The sequence below is a fragment of the Photinus pyralis genome, unplaced genomic scaffold (genome assembly GCF_008802855.1).
Source record: "Photinus pyralis isolate 1611_PpyrPB1 unplaced genomic scaffold, Ppyr1.3 Ppyr1.4_LG6, whole genome shotgun sequence".
Taxonomy (NCBI): Eukaryota; Metazoa; Arthropoda; class Insecta; order Coleoptera; family Lampyridae; genus Photinus; species Photinus pyralis.
This window is the reverse complement of record NW_022170663.1, coordinates 8,991,939-9,006,103: the sequence shown is the minus strand read 5'-3', so window position 1 is coordinate 9,006,103 and position 14,165 is coordinate 8,991,939. Positions and strand designations below refer to the sequence as shown.

The 14,165-nt window shown below is 33.8% G+C and overlaps 1 protein-coding gene and 2 non-coding genes across 4 annotated transcripts in view; 1 reads left to right on the top strand and 2 right to left on the bottom strand.

Annotated features, from left to right (window-relative positions):
* Nucleotides 1-14,165, top strand: part of LOC116173381 (WD repeat-containing protein 47-like) — a 75,040-nt gene that overhangs the window by 39,518 nt on the left and 21,357 nt on the right. For both annotated transcript variants that reach the window (XM_031490820.1, XM_031490819.1), the window contains exons 3-4: nt 781-879; nt 936-999. In XM_031490820.1, the coding sequence (XP_031346680.1) occupies nt 781-879; nt 936-999 (163 nt within the window). The remainder of the gene's footprint in view (nt 1-780; nt 880-935; nt 1,000-14,165) is intronic.
* Trnae-uuc lies at nt 9,485-9,556 on the bottom strand. The gene has a single exon. It is a non-coding gene; the product is annotated as a tRNA-Glu (tRNA).
* Nucleotides 10,253-10,324, bottom strand: Trnae-uuc. The gene has a single exon. It is a non-coding gene; the product is annotated as a tRNA-Glu (tRNA).

The following is a 14,165-nucleotide window of genomic DNA, read 5'->3' as shown; positions in this document are numbered from 1 at the left end:
GCGGTCGCGATCTTAATCATCGCTGTATGCGGATTTTTGTTTTTGTTTTGCGCCGTCTCAATCCTGAAAACCGTTTGGCTGTTTTCTCACGAGATATGATCATCTCCGGATAGGTCAGCAAGTGTAGGGTCATTCGAAATATGTGCTTTCACACTAATTACGTTCGCATTCATTATGGTTTTTTTGGTTATTGACGTGAGAATTCGTGCCAAGCAATAGAAAGCATTCTCATCGCACGATATAAATTAATTCTTCAAAAATGATCCCCTGTAAGGTATTGTTGCCTTGCACGCAACCCCAGGGAATTAAGTTATTCGAATTGATTATATGCATTTAACGTAAGTATCCTTGGGCAATGTTTTGCTTCCTTTTTATGTGCCGTAGTAGATTGATCTAGTACGAGATAATTGCACCAATTGAAGAAATTGGTTACGCTTCGCCATATTGGCTGAGGTTAGGACATAAATCATGCATATTAGAGTGACGCACTAATAATTTCATATATGAAACCCATATAAGGTTCGCGTTCTGTTTAATTCAATCAACCAAATCAAAACTCGATAATGTGCGTAATTAATATTCTTTGTTCTCCTTGGGCAAGTCTGAACTTGAAACGACCTTTTGTCTCCAGGTGAGTTTGACGCGTTAATGTTCTGCGTACACGACAGGAATCTGTAATGCACGTATACTGGATAACGCTTGGAAACCCTATTGTCTTTTGCTGGAATTTGTAATTTGTCACGGATTTATTCGATATTGTAAGTTTCTTTTTCTTTACAGTAAACAGACCGTAAACAAAGCCGTAAATGGAACCCCGGGATTAAATCGCAACCCACCCTCGCCTAGGCCGAACCAAAATGGTAGCGCCGAGTCTCCGAGGTAACGATTTTTATTATACAATAATTTGCGATTTTATATGCAAGCGAATTTTCTAGATTGCAAGTTAAAAGCGAGCCGGATCCTAGAGGGCTGAAGGAGGGAATTTACGATACCGTTAAGGTAAGATTTCTCACTATTTACTGCTCCACATTGAAACCGCAAATTACTTTTTATTTCAATTGTAACATCTGCGCACTTTTCCTTTTTAGAAATTTTAACAGTGTGCGCTTTCCAGTTTATTTGTCAAAATTTTGATCTATTGTCGAAGCTTTTTTTGCGTCAATTATAATCACCAATGAAGCATTGCCCATTTTTGTTATAATTTATTCCAATCACCTTGATGATTTTCTATTATTGTCTTTTCTCAGTGATTGAGTGCTGACGTGCTTAAGTCGGTCCATATTTGTAACTGAAGAAGGGTATGCAGATTTCTACGATCGATACCGCTCATTCGTGACTTTGTTACGTAAAAATCGGATTATGTCACTTTATGAATATTCGAATTACTTGGAAATTATTGTTATTAATTTTACACTAATGTCACGTCCGATCTACGAACTACCATTGCCAAGGTACCTCGAAATTGTGCCACTTGAAATAAACTTTTAACATTACTTCGACTGAGGTGTCTGTTTTTATTATACAACACAAACTCGAAGACAAATGATTGATTCAACGGTTAAAAGGTTATCTAAGTTTAAATAAATGCAATATGACTTCATAATTATTATTATTCATGATGAAGGCGTACACCCTGAGACGATGATACAGTCTATTTGTCGTTTTATACTAATTTTAATAAGAGGAGTCGTTTTTATATTTTCGGGCTGAATTTTGATACAATTTTACATTATGCTGTTTTTTAATCACATATGCCTTGGTAACTTGTGTGCAAGGCAAGTACCCCATAAACATTATTTTTAGGCCAAAAATTACACGTTTTCAAAAATCTGTCATACTAAGAACATTGGTACACAAATTCATTGTTGCCGCTTTATTCAAATGTTATCAAGTCCCCAAAAAAATTGTGCTCAAGCTGACATTTTGGAAAATACGGTTTTTTGGATTTATTACGTTGTGTTTAGAAAACAAATGTTTATACAAGACTTATGTGTAATATAATTATCTACATATTGCTGTGTGCAATAGTATATCCACAAAACCCCTATTCATCTAGCTCAAATAAATCAAGATTGACTTATATACTTGCTTAAACTTAACTTAAACTTAAAATTTTTATAATTTCTCCTTGTACAGTTCGGAAAATCCCAATATTGAATAATTTGGGAGACTCATGGCCGTTTGCATCGACAAATTTAAGCAGAGCTTAGCTTAAGCATAGCTTAAAATCCATGACAACGATTGTTGAGACTATGGTTACCATGGATATTAAGCAATGCTTAAGCAAAATCCAGCTTAAATTTGTCGGTGCAAACGGCCATCAGTAGCCCCGATCAACTTCCGAAAATTCCAAAGGATTAACTAGACAAATTCTCATTAACACCTCACACAATATGTCGTGGACACGAGAAGAAGAATCTGACATGAAAACTATCCGAGTCGCAGAATGAGTTCGAATAAACACGCAATTAATTAATTGATTGTTTGAAAAGAACGTTCAACAACATTCCTGAGGAAAGAGAAGCTTGCAAAACTTGTTTGGACAAATTACCCCGCACTTACAGTTTTTCATTATAATCCTAATAATCTCTGTAAACAAAATCAGTCATCAATTCAAAAATAGTTAGTGTACCACAAGCTTGGCAATACATTCAGTGACGGATTTACATATAGGAACACTAGGCACGGGGCGGCAGCTTTAGGGGGCTGCATTTTTTGCACTATATTTATTTTAGGTAACATTTTAAGTTTTAAAATAACTCCCCTGACAAGTTATAAATGACAAACATGTTTAATTAAAATTATAAAATAAATTAGAATTGGTAGATAGTTTCTTTGCATATTAGTTTTAAAAATGTCATGTTATAATTTGATTTTTATTTTAAAATTTATTTCAATTTAAAGATTATTTTGGGGCGCACATCTTTCGGTGTGCCTAGGGGCGCAAAAAATTTAAATCCGCCACGGAATACATTATTGTTCTGTAAGAGCTTCTAAAAGGGAAAGGCGATAAAATAGTAATTTAAAACACCTTTATATGCCGTTATGGCTTAGAACACTGTAAACAACATAAGGCAACGATTGAATGACAACGTTTGTGTAATCCAAAATCTCTAATTTTTTGGGAAATTCTACATTAAAAAATGCATCTAATCCAATGGAGATTTGTACTAACAACAATCGTAATTAAAAAGTTAGTTTCGAGTATCATCTTCGTGAATGTATGGAACGCCGTTTTACTTTTTATTACGAAAGTTTACAATGTAACATTATAAACAACAGTTAATTTTATTTCCCGATTTATTATGTTTGTTGTTTTTATGTGAAACATTAACATTTGTTTGTTTAAAAAACTTCACTTAATTGAAATGATGTATGAATTATATAGCAATGTGTATAACGAAAGTTTAACAATACAAATCAACAAACGAATACATAAACGAACAGTAATATAACTAACTAGAACTAATTCAACAAACATAAAAATTTATTCATATTAAATGTGAGATTAAAATTATGAACAAACATTTTAATTCAACAATCATATTAATTCAATTATTGAAGTGTTGTCCAAATATTCCCAACAATCATTTTAATTCAACAATCATATTAATTCGTGCTGTTAAAATCGGAAAGCATTATTTAAAATGATTGTTGAATTAAAATGTTACATGAATTAAAATGTTTGTTGATAATTTTAATTCGTATCTGTGATTGTGCGGAAGTTTCAGGAACTATCCTTTAGTGTATTTGGGTACGTGTATACTAGCGCCTAATTAAAATTATCAACAAACATTTTAATTCATGTAACATTTTAATTCAACAATCATATTAATTCAACAATCATTTTAAAAGATTCTTTTACTACGTCTAACAATAAAAATTTATTTGTTTGTTGAATTAAAGTGATTGTTGAAAATATTCGGCTTCAATTTTCAAATCGTCGAATTTATATGACTGATGAATTAAAATGTTTGTTGATAATTTTAATTCCACATTTAAAATGAATGAATTTTTATGTTTGTTGGACAAAATCGTTTTATTAATCGAAGTATTTCTTGCAATTCAATTTAATTGTTTGTTATTAATTGTTTGTTGAAATACAGTTTCATATACACTCATTCAATATAACAATATAATTCATTTCACATTTTTATTAAGTAACATTTTTTAAACAATCATATTTAATACGTAAGACAATAACAACAAACGTAAAAAGTAGAGGCATACGATTGACTGTTATTTAAAATGGCACATTGTAAAATTTTGGAATAAAATTGTACAAATATTTTCAGAGAACATTTTAATTCAACAATCATATGAATTCATGCTGTTAAAATCGGCAAGAATTATTTAAAGTGATTGTTGAATTAAAATGTTACATTAATTAAAATGATTGTTGATAATTTTAATTCGTATCTCTGATTGTGCGGAAGTTTCAGGAACTACAGTTTAGTCTATTTGACTACGTGTATACTAGCGCCTAATTAAAATTATCAACAAACATTTTAATTCATGTATCATCTTTATTAATCAACATTTTTTTAATCAATCTCTTAATACGTAAGATAAAAACAACAAACGAAAAATTTAGAGACATAAGATTGACTGTTATTTAAAATGATACATGATAAAATGTTGGTATAAATACTAAAACGGCGTTCCATAGTAGTCCTTCAATATACAAAAAAGGAGATAATAATAATTGCGCCCTATATGCTGATGAAATTACTCTGTTGGTCCAAGGCGATAATTTCTGAAGCTCTCTGTGACAAAACTAGAGAGTAGTGCACTCCTAATAAATTAAACCTAAATTAAATAAAGACTGAATACTTATAATTCTCTTTAAAATGCCATTATGTATCTTATTCGCCATCTGTAAAATTTGTTGGAATACACATTGACCCCAATTTCACATTGAATATATTCCATTAAAATTAAGCAAAAATATGTTTGTCTTATGTAGGTTATGCCACATGGTGGAGAGGACTGTAAGTGTGCGTTTATCTATCTAAAAATGTTGACGTTATCCTATTTATTGAATCATGTTTAAGGTTTGCAAGAAAGAACAGTATTTTTACATTATCACTAACAAGCTTTTTATCACGATTATAACACCAGAAATAAAGACACTGTTCGTCCCCCTAAGAAAACTCAAAAAGGTTATGTAATACAGGACGCTAAAGGTTTAAAATTGTTTGCCAGATTCCATCATCGTACTATCAAATCGACAATTATTAAAAATATTCTTTTGCTTCACGCCTCTACGAATGAATTCATAGATTTCGATTTTAGTTTGATGGTATAACTTACAATATTGTTACAACTGTTTTATGACGAGTGTATATGTAATGCTTGTTGATTACCTAAACACAATCAACTTTATGATTATGATAAAACAATTAAAGCTTTAAGTTAGATTTTCAACAAATGCCTTTTTTACATTAGTTCTTAAAAGTATTCAATATTACCTTTTAATACTTACAGAAATAAATAGAACTTACCTACAAATCTTCAAAGAAGAGAAGTGCAATCGCTCGTCGATTGCTGGGAGACTTCATCTGTTACATTTTTCAAGGCTTAATTACCGAGTTATTTCCCACACCCACAAATGACGAATTACCTTACAAACTGTCGATGTCTAATTGGGTATGGTTAGTGTCTTTTGCACTACTAATGCCGAACGGTTTTTCACAAACTGCACACTTATTTCTATTAAAAAATCGGACAAATTAAATCCAAACATCATGCTCTCGTTACAATGTGAACACGGTTTGAATTTCATAATTAGTGTACACTAGGTAATTATCAAATAATTTTATCAGTTCTTTGTTTGTATTAAAAAATGTTTCGCTACGACGCACCGCTTTTGAGATATAAGCGGAAAACCGAAAAAGAAACCTTCTTTCGTATCATTTTCTAGAGCTCAGGTACAAGTTTATGACGTGACACATTAGGTCTCAACTCATCCACTCTACAAACCCTTTATGAACATGAATATCAACTGTTTTTGTTGTTACGTGAGCTCTCCATATTTGAATCTCTTCCCACGACCCACGTCTACTTTTCTTTCTTGGAAAACCTTTTCTAGCAGATTTCAATTTCTAACTCTTATAGCAAGTGAATGTTGATCTATAGTTTATAAATTCTCTCTACATTCTTCCTGGTCATCTTGGTTTGCAGTTATTTCCTAATTGTTCTTTGTTGATACCTATGCTGTCACCGATTTTCGTGGGATCGACCTTTTATCTCCAGTTTTATGTGCAAAACTCGACTACGAACACGTATACTTTCCTAACAACAAAATTCTGCCTTTCATTAAGTAGGTACTCAATAAATGAAGCACAATAAGTCGTTCATATACATGCGGCATGACAAATTTGCATTAAGCATGTCGCATTCGATCTTAACGCTTTCAATTGGTGATTAACATTAATATAATTGGTCTGCAAGGCGCCATTGTAACGGTTCGAATTCAATTATTATTATCGCATTTTCCTTAGAAAACGTATTTTTCCGTTCGGTCTTTAATTGCCCATACAGGTAAATTACTAGAGCGTCAAAATAATATAAATTCAAATGTCACGTTATTTGTTTGAGACGCAATAATTGTTAAGGCATACCATACCTAATACAAATACGCCGACGATAAATATTTGCATAGTGTTTATTATTGATTTATAGCATAAATAGAGCATTGTGTAATAGCAAATTGTTAATTATTCGTTTCGCCAAAGCAGTTTTAAATTGCTGAAATCAATCATTTGTTTTAAGGTGTCGATTAAAAAAGATCAAGATCATTATCTTAATTGATTTTTTTTATATTAAATCAGATGCTTCCTTTTACGTGATATTATGTAACCTTTATTGAACACGAATTTACCCTTATTACTTTGAATTCCGATTATAAATTCGGAATTCCGGAATACTTTTGCGTTTGGGGTATTAAAACTGACCTGCTGCCTTTAAAACTAAACATCTGTTTTAAAACTTTCCATACTCCTCCCGTTGAAAACGACCGATTTCAAAATAACACAATAATAATTAATGGGCCCGATATCGAAGGTGGAGGGTTCTTTTAACAAAATATGAAAATGACCGAATGCAGTTTTTTGCTGACAAAATGCTTGAATAAAAAATTATCAGGTTTATTTTGCTTTTGGTCATTTGGTGTATTATGAAAGTGTCCAAAGGAGTTGCCAGTTGCCATGGATATGGGCTTTTTCGCTTTTTACATTTTCCTTTATAAATATATGATGGGCATTTAATATACGGGTGCAAAATTTAATCGATCCTCGCTCGTTTTGATTGTCTAATAAATAAAATCGTCTTTTGCCTCGTTGTAGGGATTGCCTAATAAAGAAAGGGGTCGCTTAAATGGAATCTTTACTACAAATCTGCCATTAGCGTCTCGTTCTGTAAGAAATGAGTTCCCTACTCAATTTCTTTCGGGGATTGTGACTTCCTATCAGAAAATTCTTCTATGCCCAAAATGTAGCAACATTTCCCTCTGCTCAAATTTCCGCATCTACCAAATTTGAATGATTTTTGCCAATGGGACCAGAAATAATCCAACCTAATTTTGTCATATGCGGTATGGGAAGATTTGGACCCAAATTAATAGATATGACCTACGCTAATTAGGGACCAGAACAGATCAGCATATAAAAGCACCGCGATTACTGAAAATTACTTTAATGTTGCATTTACCATTGCTGAAAGAAATTAATTGCTCCCAAACCAGTACAGAAAAGATTTGCTTTTCCTGTATTAATTCTTAATCTGCGCTGCAGTTTTTCACTCAGGAATCTGCTTTGGGATCCTGAATCTGGCCCTAGCTCTATGCGCTTTATTATTCGCACCATTAATTAACATTGAGGCTATAGATAATGGTACCTGCCTACCTTGTGTGTTAAAGAACAAAAATATACCACGAGAGTGTCCCATTTCTCGATAGGATGTCCTAATTGATTTAATTTTGTTAATATCGAGTCCATCAACTTGCCAATTTTTGTACACGATTCCTTATTTAGCAGACGCGAATTATAATAGCGTTTACACAAAAGCTCCCAAGCGACTTTATAATTTACTGACCAAAGTCTAACGCCTTAATTACCTGGGTCGCAAATAGGAAACCGCTGAATGTCACCGATGCCTTCATTTTCATGAAATCGAAAAGTCTCGCGATATGTCAACCACGATTCATAATCACCCCCAAAATAAGATAATTCAATAGTGGGTAATTTTATAGGCAGCAGAAGACAGAAAACTCGATGCGTAATTGTTTTCTGTGCTTTTTGGTTTGGAATTGGCGATTAACCTATTTACAATTGCTAATAGTTTATAATATTCACAGGGTGCCTTATTAGTAAAGGTCCATATCTATGGAACCCTTAATTACACAGCCTGGGAAAAAAGATTTTGTTAACAAAAGGGACCACGAAAAATCGCCGGAAATTATTTTCAAGTTTCTATGTTTGCTGCTATAGGACGTCCGACTATAAATCACAGAACATATATAAATTAAATAATAATATTAATAATAATAATTTATTTCAGACCTCTAAACAGATAGAGAAACTGGTACCGAAGCCATAAAACTAAAATTATATAAAAGAAGATTATCATTAACAATATGGATTTTACTGTCCTATTTTACTTATAAAATAGCTCTTCAGATTTCTGTACATCGAATTTTGCTTCTGGCATGGAATTACAGCATTGAACACCTCTGCAAATAGGGAAATCCTGACCCTTTTTTTGTTCTTGCGTAAGATGATCTTAGATAGTTTTTGTTTCGTACATTGTAACATCTTTGGTTTTACGTAAAATTACATTTGATTTTAATATTAAAAGATAGTTATGACTAACGTAACTGTCTGCCATCATTGTCTATACACCTCTGCCGATTTTTTGTTATGATGCAACGTTTGACAGTTCTCTCGCGCACATTAAATAGTCTTACTAATACTTTTTACTTAAATCCGGCTCGAAGGACCACGTAATAATTTTCTGAATTTACACTGCTCTTGTTAACTGACCGATTGATGATATAATAATTTTGATTTTAAAATATTTATTTACAAATGAAATAAGTTAATGCACAATGAAATACAGATGTAAGAATTAATGCGACCTTACGCGCTCACAGTTGGCTATGCACTCGTTTCCCTTAACCAAACAATATTGAAAACATATATCTAGGGATGGTCAGGGATTTTAAACTTGACCCTTAAAACTAAACATCTGTACAATCATATTTTCGAATGTGATGTCGAAATTTTGAGTTTGAAAACAAAATTGCGGGTTCAAGGCTGGGCCGGAATTCCGAGTTTAAAAGTATTAACAAAAATTACGTTCTGCGTATTTTTTTCTGAATGAAGTGGAACAGAACACATATTCACATGTAATGTTATCATAGATCATATTTTTGTATGATAAGGATGTCATTGCCTGAGTAATTTTGTATGAAATGCATAAAAATTTCCCATACCGGGAATCGAACCCGAGCCTCCTGGGTGAAAGCCAGGTATCCTAGCCACTAGACCATATGGGATACTGTTAATGAAAATTCACCTCTAGGGAGAAGGAAATGTAACACTTTTATTTTTGATTTGTTCAGTTTTAGAGACACGAGTTTCCTTAGTGACCAATAATTCGTGAAAGTGCTTTCGTGAGTGAATTTTCAGATTTGTGAGGGAGGAGACACAAGTTTCTTTTGGGGTTATTTTTCCAGGAATCAATTTTTTACCAGTGAATGCTTTTTTGGCAAACTTCCGGACAAGATTCTTTCACATACTTTTCTTCTGCTTTTAGTTATTTTTCGTATCGGAATATTTGCCTTTAGAAAACTCACCTTCGGCATGTCCGCTTCTAGAGTATTCGCCCCCAGAAAAATGTATGTCGCTTACGAGACCTCGCCCTAGGTCCTAGACTTCTTGTTCCTGATCAGATTAACTTCAAGGAAAAGTCACCTTCTGGAGATGATGTATGTTGAAAGTCGCATGTAGATAGTTGCGGAGTCGTCTATTTTCCTTAAGAGCGGATTTTTCGATCCCAAAAACCCGCGAGTGAGCTTTACTGGCAAAGAATTTTCCAGAATGAATTTTTTGAGAATTTGGGCTAGTTTATAGCAATATTTGGGCCCCTATTTTTTTATTTGACTTTTTTTGTGCCTCGTGATAACGTTTTGGTTTTATCACTAGGCAGCCTGTGCAGTGAATTTCTGTCTAACATAAACAGCAACTAAAAATTCCCATACCGGGAATCGAACCCGAGCCTCCTGGGTGAAAGCCAGGTATCCTAGCCACTAGACCATATGGGATATAAATCTCAGTGGTAGTTTACGATGTAAACTGCGAAAATCTAATACACTTAAAATGTTTATTGTAATTATGAGAACGAAGAAAAAATGTTGATGAAGAATTGGTGCAATAAACTGAGTATGGTTTAAGAAATGTGGCATTGGTGAATATTTTGATGTGGTCCATTTAAAAGGATACGCAGAGAAATTGTACGCATCTATCCTCCCGTCAAAAGAAGATTGTCGACTGGTTTTGGAAATTTGAATAATTAATGACGATTCCGGAGAGTTAATTGGTCGCATTTCACAAGCAAATGTAGTGCGATTTGCGCAATAAATAAATAAATCTGTTACGTTAACGTCTAATGAATCACAAAATTCCATTACTTCTAGTACGGTTGAAAGTAATTCTTTGAATAATATTTATGACAATAGCAGAATGGTGGAGGTTACCTTTCTGATTCATCGTTAAAGTCTCCGTTCTCGCGCATTATTTGATCGAAGTTCTCAATTGCGTTAGCGTCTCGGCGTTTTAACGTAGTTTTTTCCCGATGTAACAGTTGATAAAACGTATTGGTAGGTGATTATGTGGGATGTAGTTCGAGGTTTGTCTTAATATCGTGACTGTTGACTGCCGGAACAGTCTTATGCGGATCGCGGAATGTGCTTCGAGCGAAGATTAGCGGACGCGCACGCACTTGTTGGTGCCATTTTTTAACGGTTTAAGTTGTGTGAAAAAAAGTGAATTAAAAAATGACCGCCATTATTAATCACGCTGCCGCCATAAAACGTTTAGAGGCGCTTTTCAATGAAAGTACAATTGAACCGAAACCTGCACCTGTTGAGTACTGTGAAATTGAGCATAAGCATGACGCAAAGTGCAACGTGCACGGGAATCGCCGAGGTTCCTTGGGGAACGTGCTGCACATCCCCAATTTTCGAGAGATATCAACGCGGCGCGATTCAAAATCCGGCAACGGCGTCGGACCGCGAAGAGGATCGATGCCCGCCTTAAATTTGCAAGGAAATAATTATAACAGGTAGGTACATTATTCAATTATATACCAACCGGGAAGTGATCGCTAATTAATCTCAATTAACACACAAAACCAAACCAGCGTGAGATGTAAAACTTAAACTTTTTGATATGCAGGCGACGTGATTCCTTGGCTCTGCCGCAAGTGCCACCAAATAAGGATATCGAGCATCCCAGCGGTTTTCCTTCGCTGTTGCGAAAGGATACGGTCACGAAGTCGATGGTATCATTGAAAAATGTTAACGGATCATTAAATCATCGACGAGACTCCTTAGGAGGATCCACGAACTTCTTGCAAGTTCCTAATGCCAATCGACGAAATTCGCGAAGATTCTCGAACGATTCCCTGGACGGAAGGAGGAACTCTTGGGATCCAACCGCACGACGAGGAAGCGCCGGGAACGGCGGAATATGGGACGTTCCCTCTTTATCAAAGGTTTGTGACAATGAGAATGTATAAGGAAATGTTAATTTGGGATCATACGATTGGTCACATACTTATATGGTCGTGTTTACAAGCGGAGATAGTGAGCGTAGAGGTTATTTATATGTGATGACCTTAGCTACTGTAACCTGTGACTATATACAATACACTCCTCCGCGTTTTACGATCTGTCACTGCCGGAAAATCAGATTGATGAAATGCTTTTACAATTCATCAATGGAGAAAGAGGAAGTAATGTGGACTATGGTAATAAAGTGCCATCGTCGATGCAGGATATTTATATCCTTTAAGTAGAAAATTGTGTTAATGTAATTCTTTAAATATATGAATAAATTCAAGAGTTGTTTTACATTTGGAAGAAATGCTCGGATAAACATTTAAAAATTGCCATATACAACGAATATTTCTATTATAGTTTCAACAGGAGGGTGCTTTTTCATTTTAAACGATATCCTTTTCTATCGAGGTTCTGTATATGACATCACGTTCACATTGTAAGTAAAGTAATTCGACTGCTTTATTTGTTTACATGAAATGAAACTAGGCCATTGAACGTACCAATGCCAAAAAATGGTAACAAAAACGTTGGCATTGATAAATATGAATTAAAGTAATATACTTAAATTACTTATTCAATCTAAATTGTTTCCGGTACCAGGGAGTGTAGATTGTACATGTACTTAATGAAGCATTGCACTTTTTAAATTTTGGGTACCTTGCTGAATCAACTAAAACAATAGAATCAAGATCGAAGAGTACAGTTATTTAGAAGCATTTTTGTATTTTCAAAAAGAATTTTTCTAAAAGAAAATTACTTTGGACGGGATATTCGAAACGGTTTTTGACTACTACGTTAAAATCCTGCCAGTAGGCTCAGAATCCTTTAGAACACCTCCCTAGGATTTGATTATTGGAATGATGTAACTTATGCCATTGCTTGTAGTTATATATCTTGTATGGAACTCTTACAGATTAACATTAATATACAAAAATTATACAACAGTTTACACTTTCCATCTTCAAACTTTTCGTCGTTTATATATCAACGTCTGTTTGTGGAAATGAGTGCAATGCCGTCAATTTCAATGCGTACAAGTGCGTACCCCTCCCCACCCCTTTCAAACTGTCTTCCAAGATCTATAATAGAACCATTGAATTATAGAACTAATAATTTAATTATAGAATTTGGAAAAGTATATGTTTTTGATTTCATAAGACGTCTAAAATACGCCAATTTTTAACTAACATTGTCAGTAGCTTATCAGAGGAAAAAAGACCTACCAAAGATGATAAAATTTATAGGGAAATGTTAGTCATTTTGTATAAGGAAACGTTAAAAGTTTCTCAGTCATACTAAAAGATTCAGAAGCTAGCATGCAGAACAGGAATGTTTGGAGAAAAATTTGTAGAGATTTGCGTTTCACATTAAAAACTGTCAGCTGATTCAATTGGCGGAGATATCACCTTGGGAACATTTTCGATCATAAAATTGATTGTTCATGTTTTTCTGTATTTTTCTTGCTAATAAATTCGATTTTGATCTAACTGAACTTTGATATAAACCAGTGTAACGATAGAGGTCAGTTTGCTTTTAAATTTTCCACGAATTTTCCTTGTAAATGATAGATTTTGAGTTTAAGGGTAGATCCGTTTGGGTTTTGAATATTATTGGAAATTGTAAGGTGTCAAAATTAAGATAGTTAATCCGATACACTGTGGAAACTCTCGAGTCGGCTTTTTCTGGGCAAGAGATCGGTTTAATTAACGACCCTAAAACTAGTTCGGGATGAAAATTAATTAATGGCTTCCTTCATTAGTAATCCGCCATTTCGGGCTAAAGTTTGAGCGGGAATGAGTCTTTGGAGGGGTTCTAAGGGGATTCGCGATTATTGCTTTGAGCGGAAGGTGTTTCGGTCCCGATTAATAAAAATGTTTAACGAGTTACTTATGAAAATGCGGACAATTGTCCCCCAAATATCGATTTTCCTAGTGAAATTATTATATTAATTCGGTGTTTTTCTGCAGAAAGAAAATTTGTGCAATATTCGATTATACAGGGTGGTGACTTCCGTAACGCATCATAGGGATTTCAATGTAAAATTCATAACATGCGATTATTGGCTCCCCAAATTATTTTAGAGCAAAAATGTATTAAGGTTTTTTGTAGAAAAATTTTTTTTACGTCAATCAACCGTATTAGTTTTCAATTTTTTGCATAATAAAGACGGAAAATTGGAAAATAAAACCCCCATCTTTTTCAATAATCTGCGATGCCATGGAATTTTCTAAAACAAAAAGATATCCAGTTATCAATTAGCAGCAGTTCGAAATGGATTTTATGATCCTCTTGGTTACTGTATTGCAGTTAATGGTGACTTATT